Source organism: Uloborus diversus, chromosome 9 (genome assembly GCF_026930045.1).
Source record: "Uloborus diversus isolate 005 chromosome 9, Udiv.v.3.1, whole genome shotgun sequence".
Classification (NCBI taxonomy): Eukaryota; Metazoa; Arthropoda; class Arachnida; order Araneae; family Uloboridae; genus Uloborus; species Uloborus diversus.
This window is the reverse complement of record NC_072739.1, coordinates 135,038,529-135,062,521: the sequence shown is the minus strand read 5'-3', so window position 1 is coordinate 135,062,521 and position 23,993 is coordinate 135,038,529. Positions and strand designations below refer to the sequence as shown.

The window sequence follows — 23,993 nt, the reverse complement described above, 5'->3', positions numbered from 1 at the left end:
TAGAACTCTGGCTGAGAGATATTAATTTCTTATTATCTGATCTGACTTTCTGCCACATTAGGCTGTATAGTCGGGAGTTTACTGTATTGCATGTGATATGTATAATAGTATAATATTTGTTATGAGTGGTTTGACCATTTAACTAACTATATCTGCATTATTTTCAGATCTGTAATTGTATCTAATGGTTGTGATATTAAGATTTTCAATATTTTGAGTGGAGAATGTGTTCATACAGTGACCCATCACAGGTCGCAGGTGATTGCCATTAGACAGAATAAGAATAATCCTTTGCAGGTAAGAGGCAAAGTTATTTTTCTTTTCTCAAGAAATTTTCATTTGTTCGCATCAACAGATGTCTATTTCAATTATTGTGCCTAAAGGTTTTTTTTGGGGGGGAAGCCTCAAAATGGACTGGCACAATATTTCTTCATGCAAAAAAGGTTATTTGACAAAAAGAAGAAAAATTAAAGAATGAACATAGCAAAACGTTTTGACAGAGAAATTGCCCCGTCTCAAAAAAATTAATTTAGAAAAGGGGGGGGGGGGAACCACACAAACTCTACACGTGTTTTTTTTAAAGAGCAACTCATTGATGCCCAAAATTTTAAACAAAGGAAAATAATCTATTTACATCAGTGCCCAAAACAGAATTAAACATAATTCTGAGAGAGAGAAAAACAAATCTCTAATGGGGTTGGTACGCTCCGGGAAAACCTGGAATTGTCAAGAAAAATGGCATAGTTAAAAAAGTCAGGGAATTTTCCAATTTTGCCCCTTCATTTTTTTTTCAATTTTTCACTGGTAATTTTGTAACATAAGATATAATCTTCGTGTTTAACGATGTTTCCTGAAAAAGATTGTAAAATATTTTAGACAAAATGACGCTGGCAATAAAAAAGTGGCGACCCAAGAAAACTTGCCATTTTTGGCCCTCTATAGTTCCCAAGAAAAAAATTTCTTCGGATGAACAATAATTATGCACAAACTCAACAGGGGAGAAGATAATTTACAACTTCAGAAGCAAGATGGGAGGGTTGATTGGGGAAAATAGTTTTTTAGATCGTAAAGTCTTTTTAGCTACCCATGAGACGTAGTCGCCATTTTTGAACATTTACAGATGGAAGTAGACACTATGCTTAAATGTCTAAGTTTCCAAAAAAAAAGCAGAATTGGATGTTTTTTCTAACTGCAAAATAATGAAAATGACGCAAATTGTTTTTTTTATTTAAAATAATTTTCTTGAGAAATGAAAAATTTTAATTTTAAAACTTAATCTTTTCCTCATTGCCTTGGACTCAAATTATCTAAAAACTTTTAAACTGAATCCTAGTTTCATGAAGATTTACTATTTTTAAATTGTTTTCATGCTACAAATTCAAAAAATTATTTCTTAATTTTTGCGTAGCCGCCATATTTGGTCATTGCCAAGATGGAAGTTTTTAAGTGCCTAAGTTTCTGAAAACAGCATTGGATGTTTATTGCAATGCAAACTATTGAAAACAGCGCAAAATATTCCTTTTTTTTTCGGATCATTCATAATTATTTTCTAGAAAAATGCAAAATTTTATCTTCAGAACATTTTTTAAAATTATAATTGATTTAGACGCTTATGTACTAAACACTGACTATTTTTACCTAATTGTAGTTTTTTAAGGATTATTAAATATTTATAACAACATTTATGCTACACATTCAAAAATGAACTTATTATCTTAAATTTTTTACTTAGTTGCCATATTTGGTCATTTGCAAGTAGACATGAATTTCCAAAAACAGAATTTGATGTTTACCTTAATGTAATTAATCTATTGAAAGTAACATAAAATGTGCAAAAAACTAAGTATTTTTTAAAATTAAAATATTTAATTTTGATGTAAGCATCCTTTAATACATGAAAGAAAAAAAAACTGATGATTACTGAAAGATTTGGTCTATGATCAACGGATGTTGATTTTTGTTATTATGCATTATATGGTATGCCGATCAATGCAAGAAGTTAATCTTATTTATACTGAAAAATAGATTTGTATTTGGCTAAATATGTTTTATGATACACTAATAACGAAATAAAAAGAATGTAAACCAAAAGCGTATGCTAAAAGATTGCTGCATGATTACAGCAAAATGCTAACATTACGCATGACACTGGCATCGAAGAAACGCTAAAATAAGTTGAAAGTACTTTGTTTTTAACAAGTAGTAAACTAATGAAAATAATTTTGAACAAAACGTTAATGAGAGAAAAAGAAAAAAAAAAGGAAAATAATTCCAAGATTTTTTTTTTTTTTTAAATCTAAGGGTAAAATTTTAGTTTTTCCACACTGCTACTTTAAACAATCCTATTTTTTTCGAAAATATTGTTATTTAAACTAAATTTTGAATGAAGCTAGTAACAAGGAATTTTCTAAAAAACAACCTGGAAAAGTCAGGGAATTTTTTTCAACCACAAGTGTATGAACCCTGTCTAATTTAAAGACTTTAAATTTAAGTAATGTAACAATAAATACATTTCCTTTTGATATTATGTTTAATATTTTGAAAATGCGAGAGAGAGAGAGAGTAATTAAAGAATGGTATAGGTACTTATATTTTATTTCCATGGTTTCTACATTTCATGTATGAATATAACAAATAGAATTTTTTTTTTACCTTCTTTAAAAATTTGTTATTTTTTAAAAATCATAGATGATATTTCGATTTTAAAAAAGAATTCCTACCCATGTATGAAATCCACTGCATGCTAATCTATCTCACATACATCATTGAGTACTAAAAGTAAAATTATTAACTTCCCGAGGGGAATAAATACTAATTTAGAAAAAAATAATCATTAAAAAAAACTTTCTTGGTAATGGATTCTAATTTTTAAAATATTGGCTCTAACTTTTACTCTCAGTGAGTGGCTCATAAATTTTTAATTCTAGTGCAAGCACTTAAGCAAGCAAACCCTTTTGCATGATTTTTAACATTCCTTTAATTAAAAAAAAAAGTTACCAACCATGCCCAAAGAACAACAGCATTCCCTTAAAAACTTTAAATTATTAACTTTCAATTTCTACCTTATGTCATTTGTTTTTATGTGAAAGTTCCCTGTAATAAGTTTTAAGGATTGCTTGAAGGTCATACTGATATCTTCTTGTTCTCCATAGATCCTTAGGGCTTTGTATTTTGTTTCACATAATGTTATTAAATAATCTACATTAAAGCTTTAATGATTGTATAATGGCAATAAAAAATTCAAAACTCTGTTTTTAAAGTATTTTGCAATTTATTGGGCATATTAAACAAATATTGGCATTCTTTTGCCTTTTTTTGTTCTAGTGAAGAATAGTCAAAAATATACAATCTTTCTTATACTGTTCCTTGATCCTAAATACAAGACTTGAGCAAAGGGTACTAAAATAAAATACTTGAAAAGAATTACAGAATATTTTAAGCAACCGAAAAGATTTTGCAAAATATCATTTTTGGGAACTTTTTTTCCTTGATTTTGTCACCATGTTTTTCTTCTTGGAAATTGTTGCATTAAAACCGAAATAATTCTAAATTATACATTTTCAAAGGGTTAACTTTAAATTAAATCAGGGGTGCAGCAAAGTGACGTAAAGTTTTGTCACTCCCGAAACCTTATTTTAAACTTATCTTGCTAATGCTATAATTAGGGCAAGGCTAACCTGGTAGCATACTAATTATGCTATCAGAGCTGGATCTTCAATTTTTCCAAATCTTGAAACAGCCACCCAGGCACGTAGCTAGAACTTTGTTAAGGGGGGGGGGGGTCCAAGGTTTCACGAACTTCAAAAGAGGAGGCATGCTAAAGCAAAATTAGTAGCTCATATTTACGTTAAAAAATAAATCCAATTAAAACTAATTATTAAAATATGATAATTAACTGAAATTAATTAAATAATTGAAATTGATAGAGCATTTATTAAAAAATTATTTAACAAAAATTTTACATTAAGTGGCAAAAAAATTAGTCAGTTTATAAAATTAACATTAAACTAAAAGTTTTCCCATACTAAGTTTTCATACATGGATAGAAAAATTCCATCACATAAGCTTCCTCTGTTCTGATGCTTTGAAAATGAGTGATATAATTCCTATTAATAAAAAGTTCACAATAAAAGAAAATCGCAAAATGAAAACTGTTCTATGGATTACTTGGAAAACGCAGGTAATAGTTTAATAAAATATTAAAGCTTTGTAATATATTTCAACAAAATATGTACAAGTCATTTTATTTGAAAAAAATAAAGAAATCTATATCTATCGAGTCGAATGTATAACTATGAATGCAATATAACGTAATTCCGCCACCCTGTCCGATTTGAACAAGATTTCTGGCAAAATTCAACCACCCTCTCGACGAAAATATTAGCAAGGTTTCATTTAAAAAGCTTGAACTAGTTCTTTATTTCAAATAATCAGTAATCCAAGTTTCAGCACAAAGGTATTTATTTGTTATTTAGTTCTTTATTTATCTACTTTATAACATTCTTTTGATTATACGAAATTGAATGAAGTTTCTAATTTTATCCGTTTTCTAATTATCATTTCTAACCATCATTTAAAAACTTGAACAAACTATTAACTCTTTGATGGATGGAGACTTCCTTTGTTGCAATCATTAAAAAAAAAAAAAAAAAAAATGCGTATTGCCTTTTTTTTTAAATCGTTATTATTATTTTTTTGCAAAACGAATTGGTAAAATAAGCTATCTTAGGATCCGTTATGGTATTTTTTTTTTCTTTCTAATGGGGCTTCGTTAGAGGCTTTAGCCTTTTCGGACCTAGTGCGAATCACCGATATGGCATCTAGTCTTTCAAATGCTACCGTTAAGGCGCGGATATGACTGCACAGGAGATTTCGATGCCGAGTTTCCACCAGATGGAGACACTTGAGCTCTCTTTGGTGCGAAACTGCACTAGGGGTTTAATTTTGTCAAGCAAAACGAATATCTGAGAGATCTTTTACCTGTCGAGTAGTGGAATGTATGGTGAATGAAATTAAGCATCTATGTATTTTTATTTTAACAACATTTTGGAAAAAATGCAAATGATTGCTTTTTATAAATGTTTTTTTATAAGGTCATGAATGATTTCAACATTTTTGGCGATTTTCCTCTGATGTTTTCAATTTGATGTTTCATTTAAAAGATCAAGAGGAGGCATCGCACCCACCTATCTCACCACCAAACACGAGTTCAGTTTATTCTGCCAATACAAAAAAAACTTCTGTACAAATCAGTCTTTTTCAAATTAAAAATATAATTGTAAACAACTACAGGGAAAATGGCAATATACTCTATTACGAATTATCGTGTCAATATTTGATTATAACTTGGTTACTTTACTTTCTTTATTAGCAGTAAGCAAGTGTTCGACTCGAAAATTTCATAATTTGGAGTCAAACGTCAAATTTTGATCATTAAGGTAATCTTCGTCCCGTTTGAGATTGCGATAAGACCGTAGCATCAAATTAGATACATTTTCAACTATATGCAATATGAATAAAGCTAGCCAATTTTTGGAATCAAAACTTATAGGTTTCTTACAGCCTCTGTTTGTAAATTTTTTGCTCCTCAGTCATCTGATGTTCCAAAGTCTAAAGACAATCTTTTGTAAAAAATTCTTAGAATGATTGTGGTTAAAAATCCAGTAATGATTTAAATCTACCTTCCAAAATTCATATAACAATTATAACACTTCTGATTTTTTCATTTTCAAATTGGTATAACTTTCATTTTAGAAGCAATTTTGTAATCGTCCAGTATTCTCGAAAGCATATCATATTTTATAACGTAGGTATTGACTTTTTTTTTCTTTCTTCTATGTGGTGTTAGTAAAAGATATTCTATTGCAAGAAATAGCAAATAATTTTAACTTGAAGAAATTAAGAGTTAAAAAAAATCGAATATAGACGTGAAAAACACAAGAAAATGTACCTCGCATTGACCTTTTTTAATTATATGCGTAGTAAATAGCAGAAACTTTCACCTAGTAATTTTATAGTTAAATGCACATGTCCGTTTTTTGTTACTTTTAATGCTACCTTCGCAATTTACTAATGATGGATGCATAGACGCTTATTAAATAATTCCTCAGTAAAAAGGCGGTAAATACTAATCAGAAAATTTATTCCAATGAAACAAATACAAATATGCTTTTCTTGAAAAACGGAACAACATCGAAGAAAGATTTTTTTCTTCAGTTAAAAATGACTAGCTGCTCTTCTCTTGGGACCATAGACTCACATTTCAGTAAGATTTAAAAGTACGAATTTCTAATAATTACTTTTAAATTACATGTGTTAATATGGCCGAACTTGCAATTTCATAAACTGATTACAGTAAAATATTCAAGTAATTTTCAATTTCATTCTTCGCTTCATAAAATTTTGATACAGCGAAAAGTAATTTCGTTGCATCAACTTCAAATTTATTTATTCACTTATGTTCAAAAAAAAAAAAAAAAAAAAGAACTTTTCAGGATTACAGTTTAAAAGTTGTAAGCTTCCAGGGAGATAAGTAATCTATTATTGTTAAAAATAAACTAAAAGTTTAAATAAGACTATTAATCAAAATATAAAATGAATCTGAAATAAATCATACCAAAAATATAAAGTTCAAAAATAAATTAATAATTAATATTTATTTTTTCTCATCCTCAATCACACGAAATGTGTAGAATTTTTTTTTCGTTGCTGTCGGAACTTAGTTTTTAAATGGGAAAACATATTAACACATAAATTGCTCGTATTGTTAAGAAAACTTTAAAAGGAAACACTACAACTTACCTAGTTTATGTACACTTAATTTTCTTCTGATTAAAATTTTGTTCAAGATATGTTTTCTATAAGCGCGTGGTAGAAAAAAACTGTGTGTTAAAATAGAAAATAATAGGAATTTCAATTACTAATTCACCAGGGATGCACCTCACTCTGGCTGTCCTTCGTGCAGCATGTGTCTAGGAAATCAAGTCCAAACGGGAAAAGAGTCAAAACGAAAAGAAGAAAGAAAGAAAACCACCCCAATGAGACTGGGGAATGTTTGTTTTCAATTACTTTGCCGATGGCAATTTGGTGGGCTGAGGGAGAGGGGCCGAATTTCAAGGTCACAACCCAGTTGGGTTGAATTGGAAATTCGTCGTTTTCGAACGGATTCTTCGCGACACAGGAAGAGACCGGCGGCAACTCGGAACCCGCAGTTATTTCACGAGGTTCTCGTGTTCTGAATTGACTTGGACGCGGGAAAATTGTCAATAAATGGGAATATTTAAGGAGAAAATACCGGGTTTTATAAAATTTCTCTCTTTGGAAAATTTTTGTTGTCGTGAGGTGCAACAACCGAGAAAAAGTAGACAGTGGTCTTTCGGGAGGGGGGGGTCCGGACCCCATGGACCCCCCCCTTGGCTACGTCCTTGAGCCACCCTCTCTGATCTTTATCAAAGGTTTTATATTGAGTTTAAATGAAAAAAAAAACACAGAAATAGGTGAAGCTTTGGCCACCCGGAGCAACCCCCCCCCCCCCCCCCCCACACACAAATTTAGCTCGAGATGTGATCAGGCTTTCTGTTGCCTTCATAAAACTGCCAAATTAGCTTTGCTCTGACTATAGTACGTTAATATTTATGCACCTGGATTCTGATAAACCAGGGGCCAATACAGGATTTTTTTCTTGCTCCTTATTTTTGTGAAAGTATTGCATCATTCTATTTTTGTGAACATTTTTTTATCATCAGCACTTTTTTTTTGTGAAATTTTAAAGGCATCCTCATTTTTGTAAAAGAGAAGTAGAACAAGTGAAATTTTAGTTCGAAAAGTGTAAATGTCATCTAGTATTATTTTTAACAGGTTTCGATTTTTGGGGAGGGTGGGGGAGAGCTAAAAACCTAAGAAGTACAAAAAATACCATCGTAATTAAAGCTTAATCTGCTATGTATTGTGTACAATATTGGAAATTATGAGAAAAACGGTTTCTCAAAACAGATGTTGAAAGATTGTGATAATATTGCATAAATACACTTTTTCGAGAAACAGCTAAAAATTAGTTAAAATACTACTAAAAGGTTTCTATCTAAGCGATTGTTCATATAAACCTGCTTAGAATTTTATTTTATGAGTAAATTTTATTTCAAACAGAGAAACAAATTTTATATTTTAAAATACGAATTTTTGTGAAATTTTCGATGTTTTTATGAAGCTACTGATTTTATTACTTGATTTTTGTGAAAGTATTGATTTCAAAACAAGATTATTGTGAAGGTACCGAAAAACGGTAGCAAAATCAGCCTGTATTGCACCCTGTAAACCTAGATCTGAAAATAATCCACTCTTCATCAGGGAACTAAATTACCTTGATGACGAAATAAAGCTCCTTTTTCGACCACTTTTCAAAGATCCGGCTGGTCGTAGATTATCATTACTGCATTGATTTTTTTTTCAAAACATGTGTTTCTATTTTGTCGTACTTATTTTGTGATGTAAAAATGATCCTAAGCTCTCGCAAAATATTCCATATTGCAAACAAATAATAAAGCCACCTTTTGTTTCTCACTCCTACCCTCACTCGCAAGAACTATCAAACGCAAGTATGTGCTATGCGGATATGTGCAAAAGGTTTGCATGCGCCTGGAGGATGGGGGAAAATAAAGAAATACAAATAAATAAAATTACAGTTGTGGCATTATTTTCTTTGATAGCTTACCTTTTTAGTGTAGTGCCTTTTTCCTCACATAAAGAAGTCCTATATAATAAAATGGTAACTAATGATAAAAAATGTGCCTACTAAACTCAGGATCTGATAACTGGGCTGGTTGGTATATTGCATATTGCATGTCGTTCTGCCTTAGCCCTGGCTTAGTTGCAGTAAGTTTCTGCTTAAACTAAAAATGTCGCCCAGTTACTGGTTACTAACCAGAAATTCTAATTTTCAAATCTATTCATTCCTTTTGTTCTATTTTACTGAACTAATTTCCACTCAGTGTTTTCAACGTTACGTTTCACCTTCAAATCCTCCCGAAACAAATTGCAAAGTTCTGCTGATTCTTTTACTTATATAAATATACCAGAAATATTCTGATAAAAGTTATCTCCCCTTGTGGTACAATAAAAAAAAACTTTAGGATTTAGTTCATAGTAAAGTTTAAAATAAATATATTGATAATGTTTTAATGTACATTTCAGATCCTGAGTTGCTCCAGTGATGGCATCATCGTCAGATGGGATCTTGGTGATGGAAAAGCTTTACAAGTAAGAATTTTTTTTAAACTTTATGGTCTGAAATATTTATTTCAACAGCTAAAGCTGGTACATCTGATAAATGTAGTAATATAAGACTTTTGTTACTATTAACTTGTGATCTGTTGGTTCAATTTGTAAGTTTCTTAAGAGAAAGGTGTGCTTAAAATAATGAAGTGAAATATTAATTTTTACTTTACAAATTAATGAATGAATATAATAATGTGTGGGTCATTCCACGAAAAAGTCAACTGCTTGCCCCGTGATGGTTCATATATTTCATTAAAAAGTAATAATTTCAGAGGGTCATGACAAAATTTTTTGCTTAAGATATCACACATGAGTTTATAATTTGTTAAGCACAAAAAATTTGTTCAACAATATTTTCAAAGATTATTTTTAATGTTGGGTGTATGGGGCTTCACGTGTGGGACAAAATAGTCGTTTTCCGTGGAATGTTCCTATATATAAGTTCAGTTTAACAAAAAATGAATGAATAAACAGTTGCATTTTGACCTCCATAATGCCATTGATTTTTTCTATATGTTGTGTAGTCTTTGTTTCAAAATCAATAGATTAACAATTTTTCTTTTTCTTCTTAATGAAATGCTATTTGATTTGTTCACTTTATATGCAAAATTTTTTTTAAACACTTCATCTGCAGGTGTATTCTATTGTGCAGGCACAAGTGTAAAACAGGGAAATATTCCTTCTTTGCTACTATTCTTAATTGACAAAAGACAGATTAAAATGCTCTTAATTGTTACTACAAATAAATTGCGAAGAAAAAGAAAAAAAAAAAACAAAGCCTTTTATTATACTAGTGTAGTGAAAAAATTGTACATTTCTGGTTATTTTAAAACATGCTAATTACATTATTTTTCCTTTTTAAATTTACCTTCAATTAAAGCTGAAAACTGGGAAATTTTGTTAGTAGCCAGTGGGCCGGTAGACTCAGTTTTATTAGTGGCCTCTTTTTAAAACTGCAGCTATGTTTCAAATTTTTATTAATAAGGAAAAGAAATATCATCAGAATATCGCTCACAGGCAAGAAATGTGAAATCATTTTATAATCCCGAATTCACCTCAACAAAAACAAAATTACACATGCAAAAACTTGACGACCATCCCAATGTCTGAATTATTGCAAAAGCAAAGCAAAGAGCTAAAATTGAAAGTTATTTTAAAAGCCTTGCTTGAATTAATTACAAATATTTTATTTGTTAACAAACATAAGATGGCAACAGTTAAAAATTTTAAATCATTGAGATAATATTTCCGATCATTTCCATACAATTAAAATCACGAGAAATACGCAGACGACAATCTATTACGATTTATCTTTCTTATTGTTGCATTAATAAAGCTATTTTTATTCGCTAAAAAATAATGATAATAAAAATAAATCAGCACCTCTTGGCGCGATTGGCTCCAAAATTGAACCAAAGCCTGTTTACATATGGATTCACATATATTCCAAATTTCAACCAGAACGTAGCATTACTTCTTGAGATAGGGCACTCACAATGGAAAAAAAGAAAGGGCGATTGCGCTACCCCCTTTTTAGCTGTTGACACCAAAATAAAATCAGCTCTTATACCCACTAAGGGCTACTTGCCGATAAATTTTTCTTTCCTTCCGTTCATTATTTCTTGAGATACAGCAGTCACAATTGATGACAAAAAATGTTCTATAGCTCAACCCCCGTTTAAGTTATTGACACCAAAATTGAATCAGCACCTGTCCCTGTTAATGAGAACATATGGACCAAATTTTGTTTGATTCCGCCAGTTACTTTCTGAGGAATAGCAAGTACGCGTAATTCAAAAAACGTCCCATTGCTCCACCCCCCTTAGAGGAATTGGTGCCAAAAACCAATGGGCACAAGTTCACATAGGGGCACTTATGTGTACCAAATTTCGTTCGATTTCATGCGGTAGTTTTTGCTGTAGGGCGGCCACAAAAAAAGGGTCACGCACAGACGTGACACACACACACACAGACAGACAGACATTTTCCAAAAATAGTCGAAATGGACTCAGCACACCTCAAAACGTTCGAATCCGTCGAAATTCGAAAATTTATACGAATCTAATACTTTCTTCTATATATTAGATATAGAGGAAAGTAAAAAAGATAACATTTTTGTTCATTTGTATAACAAAAGAAATTTGTGCAATCATACTGCTTTTTATTCATTTTGGAAACAGCATTTTTGTTCTGACTTGTGAAAATAAACAATCTTGAACACGACTCCATTTTGAAAACGTGATGCCATTCTGGACACACGTTGATTAAAAAGTAGCGTGAAACTTAAAAATAACCTTTTTTAAAGCAGAAATAAAGTGCTTGAACGAGTTTAAAATCATCAGAAATGTATATTTTACTAAATCGAGCAAGAGATTTGTCTATTTTTACGTTCGCGAACTTTGTAAAGCGCAGTTTTTGAAAAAACGATTTTCATAGCGAATTTGTTGGATATGATTTTTAGATATAATAGAGCTAATAGCCTACAGCTAAGCTGAAAATTATGCAACTCATTTCCAACTGAAAATTTGAGGGAGTGGTCTGCCCGAAGAAAATAAAACATGAATCATTCTTTACACTGAAAAACATTTATTTAACGTATATTATAAAATGGTTACAATACAATAATTTGGTCCTCCGAAGAAAAATTAAATTATGTTAAAAAGATCTTACAGTAAGTCCATGCAGGTGTCAAAAAGTCCTGTCGATGTTCCATAGTGAATCCCCACAGGTAGATGCAGTGGCGGCGCGGGAGCAAAAGTAGACGTCGGCGATGCAGTTTTGCGAGGCCCTTTTAATCATAAAATATTTTCAGACAAATCATTGAATTCACGGAATTAATTTTTGTACTAACTATTGGCACTTATAGTTTCCAATTCACTTAATTGCTAGGACAAAAACGTTTCGTGACTAGTAGCGCAATCAAAAAGTTTTTTTTGGTGGTGGGGGGAGGGAGCGGCACATTGAAAGAGGAAAAATGACCTGATAGAAAAGGTGGGTCCGGGGGTCCTCCCCCGGAAAATTTTTAAAATTTTTAGTTTAACCCATTAATGCCTGACATTTTTTTTTCAAAGATTTTTTGTTTACGAGTTGCAAATAGTGTTTAATAGACAGGAAAAATAATTAAAAAAATCTAATGCAAAAAATAAATGTTTTATTAGTAACAGAAAAATTGTCCCTAAAAAGGGACGCTAGGCATCATAGGGTACATGCTTTTTCAACGACAAATATTTTTTTGCCGACGATTTAATACTTGAAAAAAAAAAAAAAAAACTTTCCGACTTTGTCATTTTTGTGTAGTTTGGTGTCAGCAAAATGTAAATACTGCATAATTTGCTCAAATCGATTTCTACTCATTGCAGAACTAATTGCTATGTTGTTGACATCAGTTGATGGACTCCAGTAGAGTCTCCGCTGGGGCAAGCATGCATATATACTTGTTAATAGGATAGCCAAGAATAAACGCAGCTCCTCTCGCGTTACAGAAGAGGATGTATTGTTTTTTTGTCGAGCATAGAGGGTGCTCTGAAAAACAAAATTATCCAGTATTTCATCTGTAAAAAACTCTTCAAATATTGACACTGGTGTCCATTCAACATTCAAAAAGCTTGGTGTTTCCACATTCCATACATTATTATTTTTTTTATTGATGGATATATCTTTCTTAACCCAATTTCTTTCTGTATTTTTTTTCTTTATTTTTCTGCGTTTGCTTGTAAGATGCTGCTCAACTTCATCACTGTCACTTGACTATCTCCAACACATACTACCTTACCCTGATTAACTTTTCTAATGGTCATTGTAGCAGAAGATTTCAACTGTTGACCTGATAATTGATTAACATCAACTGAGTCATCCGGCCCAATGTATTCGTCAGTAATTTCACTAACTTGTGAAGGTGGACAAATGCATATATCAGCCTCCTTGAATTCTTCATCATCAGAGAGCTGTTCCAGAAGAGCTAAGGCTTCTTCAACAGTCAGACAAAACAATGAGAAAATCTCAATGAGTTACTGAAAATTATTAATGTCAAAAAATAATTCAGGTTTCAAAGAAGTTAATTTTTGAAACAGTTAGCTTTTCAAATTTACCTAAGTATTTTTCGAAATTGCAGAAAAAATTGTTACTGAAATATCTTTAAAAAATTTAATTTTATTATTAATTAGTCTTTTTAATTTTTAAAAATAAAACATATTGCCTATTTTTTAGTCTAAAAACATTTAATAACTTCTTTTGAGGCCAATTATGAATTCTAAGCAAGAAACTAGCAACGATTCAACAATGCAGCCTTTACTGCCTAGCGTCCCTTTTTAGGGACGCTCCCATTCTTACTTTCCCATTGCCCTCTACTTGGCTCTTCACGTTTCCTACAGCTACCTCCATTTGTGTGTTTTGTACAGGCTCTAGTTCGGCAAACAATGACTTATCTCGACAAAAATGAGATGTACTGCCGCTATCCAATAGCCATGTATCCTCACATTTTGGGTAGGTAGTGTTTGCAGAAATTTCGTTTTCATTTACTGAACAAAACATTCCTGCCTGAGGGTCTTCTTTGGTCTTGAATTTAAAATTCTTATCCTGTTTTACTTTGTTACGGCTCCAACACCTCGACGCAATATGCCCTTTTTTTTTACAAATGTAACAAACTTTATTTTTAGCAAAAAATTTACTCCCACCATTTGCCATTCCGGAGTTTCCGGGTTTTGAAAACATTGCCGAATTTTCTACATTAGGCTCTTCGGCCAAATACCTAATCCTGCCTTCCTCAGCCAGTAGTTCGTCTTTTACTTTCAAGAAGGTAAATCTCCCTTCTTCCCATCTGTAGATGGCTTGAACAATACTGCTGAAATTTGGAGGTAAATGCCGTATCAATTGAAAAGTTCTGAGTTTTTCTTCCATAATATATCCATTTTCGACTAATTGGTTAAAAATTCCCCCCAACCTTTCAGCGAATAATCCCACCGTTTCACCTTCTTGCATTTTGCAAGAGAAGTAGGATTCCCATAGTGCGGCTACTCTGGCCAAAGATGGGGATTCAAAATTTGTCTTAAGGGCTTTCCAAGCTTCAATAGGATCTTCCAAATTATCAATTAACCTTTTTATGTCCTTTTCTAAGTTTAAATAGATGATGGCTAAAGCTTGGCCACATCTTTTTCTGTCAGCACTAGTTAATTCCCCTTCTGGTTTCTTTTGGGTAATCTCCCATAAATCCCTTTCTATGAGCACCATTTTTATATCTTTGGACCAGGTAGCCCAATTATGGGAGCCCAACTTCTCAACATTTCTATAATCTTTCTCCATAATAAAAAATGATTCGATTTTCTCCGGGCAGGTCAACCACGCTCTGCTACCACCTGTTGGATATGATTTTTAGATATTATAGAGCTAATAGCCTACAGCTAAGCTGAAAATTAGGCAACTCATTTCCAACTGAAAATTTGAGGGAGTGGTCTGCCCGAAGAAAATAAAACATGAATCATTCTTTACACTGAAAAACATTTATTTAACGTATATTATAAAATGGTTACAATACAATAATTTGGTCCTCCGAAGAAAAATTAAATTATGTTAAAAAGATCTTACAATAAGTCCATGCAGGTGTCAAAAAGTCCTGTCGATGTTCCATAGTGAATCCCCACAGGTAGATGGACGGCATCGCAATCTCCCCAGAATTGCAAGCTGGTCAGTTCACACCTTATGAGCCAAGTTCACCATATCAGGGAAAAATATCGAAGATGGACACGATCCGTTTTCCTCGGAGACCAAACGACCCACTTAGATTTGACTATAACTTTTCACTTTTATGGACGTCATGGCAGCACGCGCTTCCAAAACTGAAGACATCAACAGCAAATCATTTAGAAAAGATCAGACCTCACCTGAGAGGCCAGTAGCAAAAAAAAAACTTATGATGACATGGACGAACACATTTACAAATACAAACAACACAAGACGAGGAGACAAGTGAGAGAAAAAGTAGCAGATCGAGCTACGGCCGGTCAAAGTATTTATAGCCAGATCCGACCTTGCTCGTAACAATGTGACGTTACCTTATTTGCATATTGCAAGAACAACTCAACCCGAAAAAACGCAGCTTGCAGGTTGCACAATTCTTATTTAATTTGACATTCAGCACCCAACACCTCAACATGGTTTTCTCATGTGATCGACATGTGCTTTGTCGGAAGTTTACCGACATGTGCCGAATGACGGCAACCAATCATAGCGTGCCACATATTTTTCCGAACACTTCCGATTCAAACTCGGACATTTGAGTGTCGGTGGCAGGTGGATGCTATTTCCCGTGTAAGGTTTTTCCCGGAATGGCAAAAGGTAAGTTACAAAAATTTTTTTTTAAAACAATATTGGTGAAATCCTTCAAGAAACAAAAATAAAGGCATTTAGCCCAACAGAATTTGTGGTCGTGCTTGTCATTTATGCTTCTATTTCGAAACAAGAACATTAAGATTTTGCTTCTTTTACTGTAACCTTATTACATTCAGCACATGATGAATTTTCAAGCATTAAATTATAGGGGTTTTGCCAACTTAAGGTGAAAATCCTTTCTTTCAAAAAAAAAAAACAATGGCGCCGACTTGCAATTTATTACAACAGAAGAATTATGAAAGGATTTAATTAATTTCTCACTCTTCGTTAATATTAGCTGTTTTTTACTTATTATTTCTTTTCTGTACCCTAAAATTAATACTACTAAAAACAACTATTTTGGCTAATTTTTCAAAAAATCTCAATTATAACCCTTCCTCCTCTCCTAAAATTTTCTACAACTTTTGTTTTGAAAGTAGGAAGGAAATTGTTACTTTTGGGAACGGTGTTTTAAATCTTAAGAAAAATGAATTTGTAGAGTGACTGAGCAAGAGTGGCGACCGGGGGGTGGCGATCAATGGATGACACATTTTTTAATCGCCACTTTTGCGACTTCAATCGCCACATAGCAAGTGGCAGCTGCTAATTTTCAGCTTTACCTTCAATGTGGTGAAACAATCCTAATTTTGCTGTGTACTTCCTGACTTTTTACCTGCTGGAACTTTTTTTCTTTTTGATAAAAAAAAAGCAGAGAGCCAATTATCCTGATAAATACACACGACCAGTGTTATCCCAGAAAACTAAATTTCCTGGTTTTTTAGGTTGTTAAAAGCACTACTAACGCTAACCCAAACTCAATTTACTATGATAAATAGTAATGTACATTTCTAAATGAGGAAAACAGTCAAGCAGTGCTTATAAATTTTGAAATGATGAAATAAATAATGAGAAATATATTAACAAGAGGAAACATGCAGTTTTATACTTGTGTCGAAAAGATTTAATTTTTCCGTATGCAGTTTTTGCAACTACGATTTCCATTAGTTGCTGCTTTTAGGCTGAACTAAAATTAGTAAAACTTTGCTTTTAAATTCTTGTTGCCTTGTTGCAGTCATTGGAAAAAAATAAATAAATTCCATGTGATGTGTATGGATAATTCACAAATTTGTTATCCATGGTTTCCCATACTTTTTGTATAGTCAGCTCTTGCTGCAAGTTTTAAATTGATGGCCCTACAATTTGAAAAAATGCATAATAATGTGTCAGTATAGTCATTTCTTAATGAGTATTGTAAAATCAGTTAGAATAAAAGAAAACAAAAAAATCAGGTTTTAAAGTTTTGTTTCAGATAATTTTAAAGAAATTTTGGTTCACAATGTCGATCTACCAACTTCATATTTTATTTTTGTACTTAATTTGCTTGAATTATACATGAATATTTACAGTTAGTACAGTTTTTTAAAAGGGGAGGAAGGGATTCAGTGTTCCTCAAATATGTATAAACATTTATCATCAAAACATTCAGTGCTGCTGCTTTGAAATCATAGGCTTTGCTTTATTTAACTGCAGAAAACCATTTCCAATTTGGATTTTTGTAATATACCTAGTAACCTGTTCCTGCTTAATTTTGTCAGCCTCCCCAACCCTCCCCCAAGGAAAACTAGAAGTCAAAAATAGTTGCTTGTACAATACTTTTCAAAATTCATGCAATAAATTAAAATATCTAGGAAATGATAAACTTTGGATAATATGAGAATTCTTTAGGTCATTTGGCTTGATTAGGTTTTTTGGTGTAATAGCCTTAGGACGCAAATTTTTCAGGCAAACTTGAAATTTGGGTTTGAGGATTAAACCAAAAAAACTTACACTTGCATGTTTGACTGGGCACTTATTGTAACAAGGTGAATTTTTAGATTTTTCAGAAAAAGTGCACTTTTCAAAGGTTTGTGCTTCCGGTTGATATCTAATGCATACATGTTGTGTGCTTGAGTGTTTTTTAAGAATCTTGTCAAAAATTCTTAAGACCCTCAAGATTTTTCTCAGGAGTCCTTGGATATTTTCTAACAGAATGTGTGAAGTTAGAGCTGTCAGTGTCTAATTTAATTTCAGGTTGGTTTATTAAAATGACTGCATGGTCTGATAGTTTGTTTAGATGATATTAAGTAACATCAGAAAATTGCAAAATTCCAGAAATGTGTTACTCCTTTGAAATTAGTTATTTTGACCTGCAAATTGTTTTCTCCTTTATTTTTAAAAATTGCTCTTATGCAATATTTTGCAAAAAAAAAAAAAAAAAAAGGCCAGGCAAAAATATAATCAATTAAGAAAATTAGTTTATCAGTCATCTTTAAATCACCACATCCCACAATTCCCACAATGCTTAGTTATTTATTTTAAAACCCTTTCTACTAAAATGTAAGTTGCAAAATGTTCTTTCAGGTTTTTGCACCATTTGTTCTAATATAAATTCCGTGGATAATTCATTTTGAGCTTTAAATTAGTTTTTTTTTTTTTAATTTTAAGCATTTGTAATTATATTGTAAAAATATGTAAGTAATTTATTGGTGGTAAATTTCATTTTCTTAATTTTTTTTTAATTTTTAAAATTGTTTACCTAGGTTTTGAACTGTTGCATGCCTATAAGTGCTTTTTTTGCACCTTCTGCCAAAGGACCGTGGTTTGTTACAAAAAAGTTTGAAGGTTAGTCATCTCTTTTCCTTTGAATTTTTTCTTCAATTCTCTGTTTCAACCAAATGAAATTTGTACAAATCAAGTCATACGAGGAAAGTATTGTAAACTATTAATTACTGTTGTTGCATTTTATTTGCAGTTTCTTTTTTTTTCTTTTTAAACTACTTTATGAGCCCCATAGTTTTTCCCCCTTCTGTTTACTAGTTAGAATTCCAATTTTTACATCTCTCAACTTCCTTTGTCATTTGCTAGGGTTTCTCTATTCCTAGTTGGTAACTTTTCAACTTCCCCTCAATTGATGTTGATAGTGCATACTAGGGATACACCAAATACCAAATATTCAGTTAAATTTCCAGCCAAATTTTTGGCTAAAAATCAAATAGTTGTTTTATTTATTTTTTTTTTTATTTTTTTTTAATTTTTGTGTTTTATAATAGATCAATTTCCAATTTGAAATATTTATCTATTTTGTGTATTTTTATTTGAAGTGCCATGTAGTAAATTGCTAATTTGATTTCTGTTTATTTGTAATTCTCCATAAATTAATAAATAATTTAATTCATTCTGTATGATACGATAACTGACAATCATGGTAGCATGCTGTAAATAAATAATCTTTTATTTACCTTGCTCACAAATACAAACCTAAGTTGCTTAAAATGTCATAAAAAATTGCAATTAATTCAAGTGGTTTTCTGTTTATTCTCTTCAGTAATTCTGACAAATAATTTTATCAAAATTGAAATTCAGGAGTCAAATTCAAACATTACCATATTATATTTACTTTTTATCTTGTAGTACAAAGGAAGTTTATTAAGGACACTTAAAATTACTTTGAATGTCATAATATTTGCAAGTAACAATTGAATTAATTTTGTAGTATGGTACTATGCTGTAACTTTCATCCATTGTTTAAAAAATTGTTTGTTCACAAATATTTAAATTACAGTTTACCATCTGTTTGCCAAATGTCACAGTATTCAGCCAAACCAAATGTTCGGTTTGCCTACAAAATAGGCAGTACATGCATCCCTCATATAACACCATACTTGTACAACAGGGTTTCGATATTACGAGGTACCAAATTTATGATTATTATTACATGGTATGAAACTTGTATTTAATGCTTCATGGGCTTGATGAAACACCAAAGTTATGTTTAAAAATTATGGAATTTTATTTTTATTTAATACATTCTGTTTATGCCTAAAAATATCTAAGAAGTTTTTACTTTGCTTTTATGAAACTTGGTTTCGATATAACACTGTACACATCCCTTGAATCACATTGTTTCTAAGTCTTGTATAACACGGTTTCGATATAACACAAAATATGTGTTCGATACAACACAATACCTGTTGACATGATTTTTACTATGCTCATGATTAATTAGTGCAAAAAATAATTTAAAAAAGTAATCTATAAAAATGTCTCGTATAATATGGTTACAATACTACATGGAACAAATCGAGTGTGTTATATTAGGGGCGCTGCATACCATATGTTCAGTACATACCTGGTACTTTTTCAATGTTCTCTTTGTGTGCGTTTGTATTTTGTCTCAGTATTTTCAACGCGTATTTTAATCTGAAACTTGGAAAATTTCCTCCAGAAGTACCAAGTAAATCTTATAAAACCCTTACTTTTTTTTTCGTAGTCTTATTATTTTAGTAAATAAAAGCTGAATGAAAAAAAACCTAAGTTGAGTTCAAAATTTCTTAAGCTAAAAAGCTACACTAAAAAAACAGCTTCAGCAAAATGTTAAAATTTTGAAAATAAATGAATATCTTAAAATATTTTTCTAAATGCCCAAATGCATTCATCTCCAGTTGAAAAGTAAATTCATTATTCAGCCATGACATCTTTAAAGAAATAAATGCACTGAGCAATATATAAGTTTTAAAAAACTTTGAAACATATTTAATTTTACTTATGATTGAGAAGTGGACCTTAAGTTGAATTTTTTAAATAGAACAAATCTTCTCCCCATAATAATGCATTTATTGTGAGAGCACAATACCTGTTACAATAAGTGTTAGACTAAATTGTGCTTTAAACATCAAAGCTAAATTATATGATAAGATTAAGTTGACTATCGCCATGCTTGTATCCTCTCTAGGATCAACATTTTAAAATTTTCTGTATTTAAGTAAAAAGTGAAAATACCTTATTTCATTTTCATATTTTAGATAATATTTTCACATGTTGTAAAAAGAGGACAATAATGGAAACTGTGCAGAATTGTAAACGTGCCTGCGTTTTTAGTTCCAGTATTAATAGAGTGTTAAAAAAAAAGACCCAAATGAACATTTATTCTCCCATGCCTACACAGAAACTGTGAACTAAATTTTAAACAGTTCAAACAACTTTAATAAAAGAAACTGAATCAAAAACACTTTTGTTGGTGGCTCAATTACTCAACAGTTGATAATTTCAGATCACTTCCGACTTTATTCCATTGATGGGAAGGGAAGGAAAGCTACAAATGTTCAGATGGTAATGAAGCCTGTTCTTCCAGCAGAAAATACTGTAGCATTTAGCTTTGAGGTATGGTTTTAGTTTCTTTTTCCCCATTCTCAAAAGTTATTGATGTTGATATTAATCGTAGTAAATATGGCTTTTTTGTTGAGCAGTCAAAATCGCTTATTGCTTTCACTACACCTGGTGCGTGTACTTCAAATCTATTGTTTATGTTATTGATGATCGTTAGACACGTTATTCTTTGGTGTGTAACCAATGAAATTGGTTCTTTTGAATCAAATGCTGTCTATTTTCTTTTTGCATATGTAAAGCATTTTTACTTTTATTATTTACTAGCAGTACCCACAAGGCGATGCCCGTGTTAAGAAGTTAAAGAAAGTCTGTTGAACAAAAAAAACCCACACCCCCCGACCTCCTTCTCATGTTAAATGATCATTTTTCTTCAACTAAAATGCGTACACACCTTTTCAAAAGTCCCATTAAAGTCTCTCTGGATTTTAAAACTGTTCGCAAAAATGCATAAAAAGATTAAAAGTACCTTTAAAACTCAAAATAATCCTTCAACTGCATAGTTCATCGCTTAATGCACCCTGCAACCAAGCTACCATAACCCTGCCCGTTAGCAAGTGAAGCGCTTTCGCCCCCCTGCAATTTAAAGTGTTTCGCCAAATGAACTATGCTATAATTCAAGAAACAAGAACAATCACCATTGAATAATACAACAAATCAAATTATTTACTTAGATAAGTCACTATCTTCAACTACAAGAACAAAAACAAACATTGTAGAAATAAGGAAAACAAAACCCAATAAAAAAAAGTCCTACAAAAACAAATTATGTACCTGAACATAAAAAAAAAGCTTTCGAAAATCTGTTGCTGATCACAACAAAGTAATATGGGCATGTCTCCTTGCAGCTATCGACACTGTCAGTCAGCGCCCTCTCGAAGAGTTAACTTACCCCACCATCTATTAGAAATTCATAGAACTAACCTTACCCTGCCATCTATTAGGAATTCATAGAACTAAACTTACCCCACCATCTATTAGAAATTCATAGAACTAACCTTACCCTGCCATCTATTAGGAATTCATAGAACTAAACTTATCCCGCCATCTATTAGGAATTCATAGAACTAAACAGTTAAATAAACATTTAATTTGCAATAACAAATATTTCGTTTAATCTGGTTGAAAAAATAATAGCCTATAGCCTTCCTGAATAAATGGACTATTCAACATAAAAAGAATTTTTTAATTCGAGCCAGTAGTTCCAGATATGGACGCATTAAAACAAACTGTTCAGCTTTTTAAAATTAAATAATTAATAAGAAACATAAGACAAAGATAAGTCATATGTATATTTTTTTACAAGTCATATTTAGCATTTTTTAGGATGTTCTCCAAAAAGTACCCTTGAGATTTGCCTCTTGGCTGACTTGAACCTATACTCACTGAATCACAAAGCCCTCACTTTCAGGTTGAGCCACCGTGGCTACGGCGTTCCAAGCATTTTATATTATAATATAAATTTTCCTGTTTTCATAATATTTTTTTATTACTGCTCCACTCTTATTAGTCATAGTGTGATGTGATATAGCCTATAGCCTTCCTCAATGAATGGGCGATTCAATATAAAAAGAAATTTTCAATTCCAACCAGTAGTTCCTGAGATTAGCTTGTTCAAACAAACAAACTCTACTGGTTTATATTATTAGAATAGATTTATTCTTACTATTATTTTATATACTTATTCAGTTATTTATGTTTAGTAATTTCTTTCAGATTGCGTAAATAAATATTATTTTAATAACCTATGGCAGTCCTTCATCCAACTTGGTCCACTGTGAAAGGTTTGTAATTGTGGTCCGATGTCAGACATATGTTTAAACTAATAAATTAAAAGGTTAAATAATTTTCATGGACCTATCCTAGGATAGCTGCAGACTTAGATAAAATGAAATGCTTTCTGCAAACATAAATCCTAACTGGAAAAGTTTCTGCAAATAATAATTTTGCCTAAGTCAACCTTAATTTCTATTAAAATATGAAAAAGTGAAAAAAAAAAAAAATCTTAGAAAACTGCCTCAGCCATTATTCTTTTCCCAATATCAATCACATGATCATTATTATTATTTTCATTTTATAGTGAAAAAATCCATGTAGATATGTTTAAACATGAGCTACCTGTTTTTCACTTGAAAATTTTATGAAGGTATTTGATTTTGTAAACAATCAACAAAAACTACTATTTGTTTTAAATTAAGTATTTCTGCAAAAATAAATACTGTATTTTCCTGCATATTATCTGTTAAAAAAGTTCAAAATTAATGAGGTGCAGATTATATGCTGCTGCATACTGATCAGTTCCTTTTTTTCCTCTCTCTCAAGGCCAATGTACTGAATCTCAATTTACAGCAGAATTCACTAATAGAGACAGTTCTGTAGTCTGTAAAGTTATTTATTTACCTTGAATTTTCCTCTTACGCTATTCAGGCTGTGTAAAATAAAAAACCATACAGTCATAGTAGAAGCAGTCTCCTTTTGCGACCACCGTTTACTCCTTTGTCTTTAAGTAATTAGTGTACTATGCTCACGATTTCAAGAAGAAATCATTGTTTTTTAGATTAATTTTGCATAAGATCCGGAAGAAACAAAAATAAAATGTGGGATTTAATAAAACATTTCTTCGTTTTTTTCTTTATTTCTTTTTAAAAAAAAAAAATTAACGTTGTAACTTGCTGAATAACGTTAGTAGTTTCAAAAAAAATTTCTTCAAAGCCAAAAATTTTCTCCAAACGCTGTTTGCGCGTTTGTCTATATTATGCACGACTGGATAGCTGTATCATAATTTCCGGTTACATTTCAAAATCTCTTTGGATTTCATTGTTCGAAATTTTTTTTAAAGAAAAACAAACTGCAGAGGGTTTATAATTTCAATTGTTTGTTGTAAGGCTTAATGATTTTAATTGTTTAAATATAGCATTTATGCACAATTATTTCAGAAATAATATCTAACTTAAGAATTTCTTGTGCCAAAGATAATCAAATAAATTTATTTTGAATATTTTTTTTTTAAATTCGTTTTTTGTCCTAAAGTATATATATAATGCATTAGGACAGAATCCTGAAGTATATATATATATATACACAGTTGAACTTCCATATATCAAACTTCAACGTATCAAATTTTTCTATATATCGAAATCCCAGCAAATTTCCAT

The 23,993-nt window shown here is 31.3% G+C and overlaps 1 protein-coding gene across 1 annotated transcript in view; it reads left to right on the top strand.

Annotated features, from left to right (window-relative positions):
* Positions 1 to 23,993, top strand: part of LOC129229637 (WD repeat-containing protein 75-like) — a 91,084-nt gene that overhangs the window by 9,865 nt on the left and 57,226 nt on the right. The window contains exons 2-5 of the mRNA XM_054863991.1: positions 168 to 297; positions 9,190 to 9,255; positions 18,216 to 18,297; positions 20,726 to 20,835. Coding sequence (XP_054719966.1) covers positions 168 to 297; positions 9,190 to 9,255; positions 18,216 to 18,297; positions 20,726 to 20,835 — 388 coding nt within the window. The remainder of the gene's footprint in view (positions 1 to 167; positions 298 to 9,189; positions 9,256 to 18,215; positions 18,298 to 20,725; positions 20,836 to 23,993) is intronic.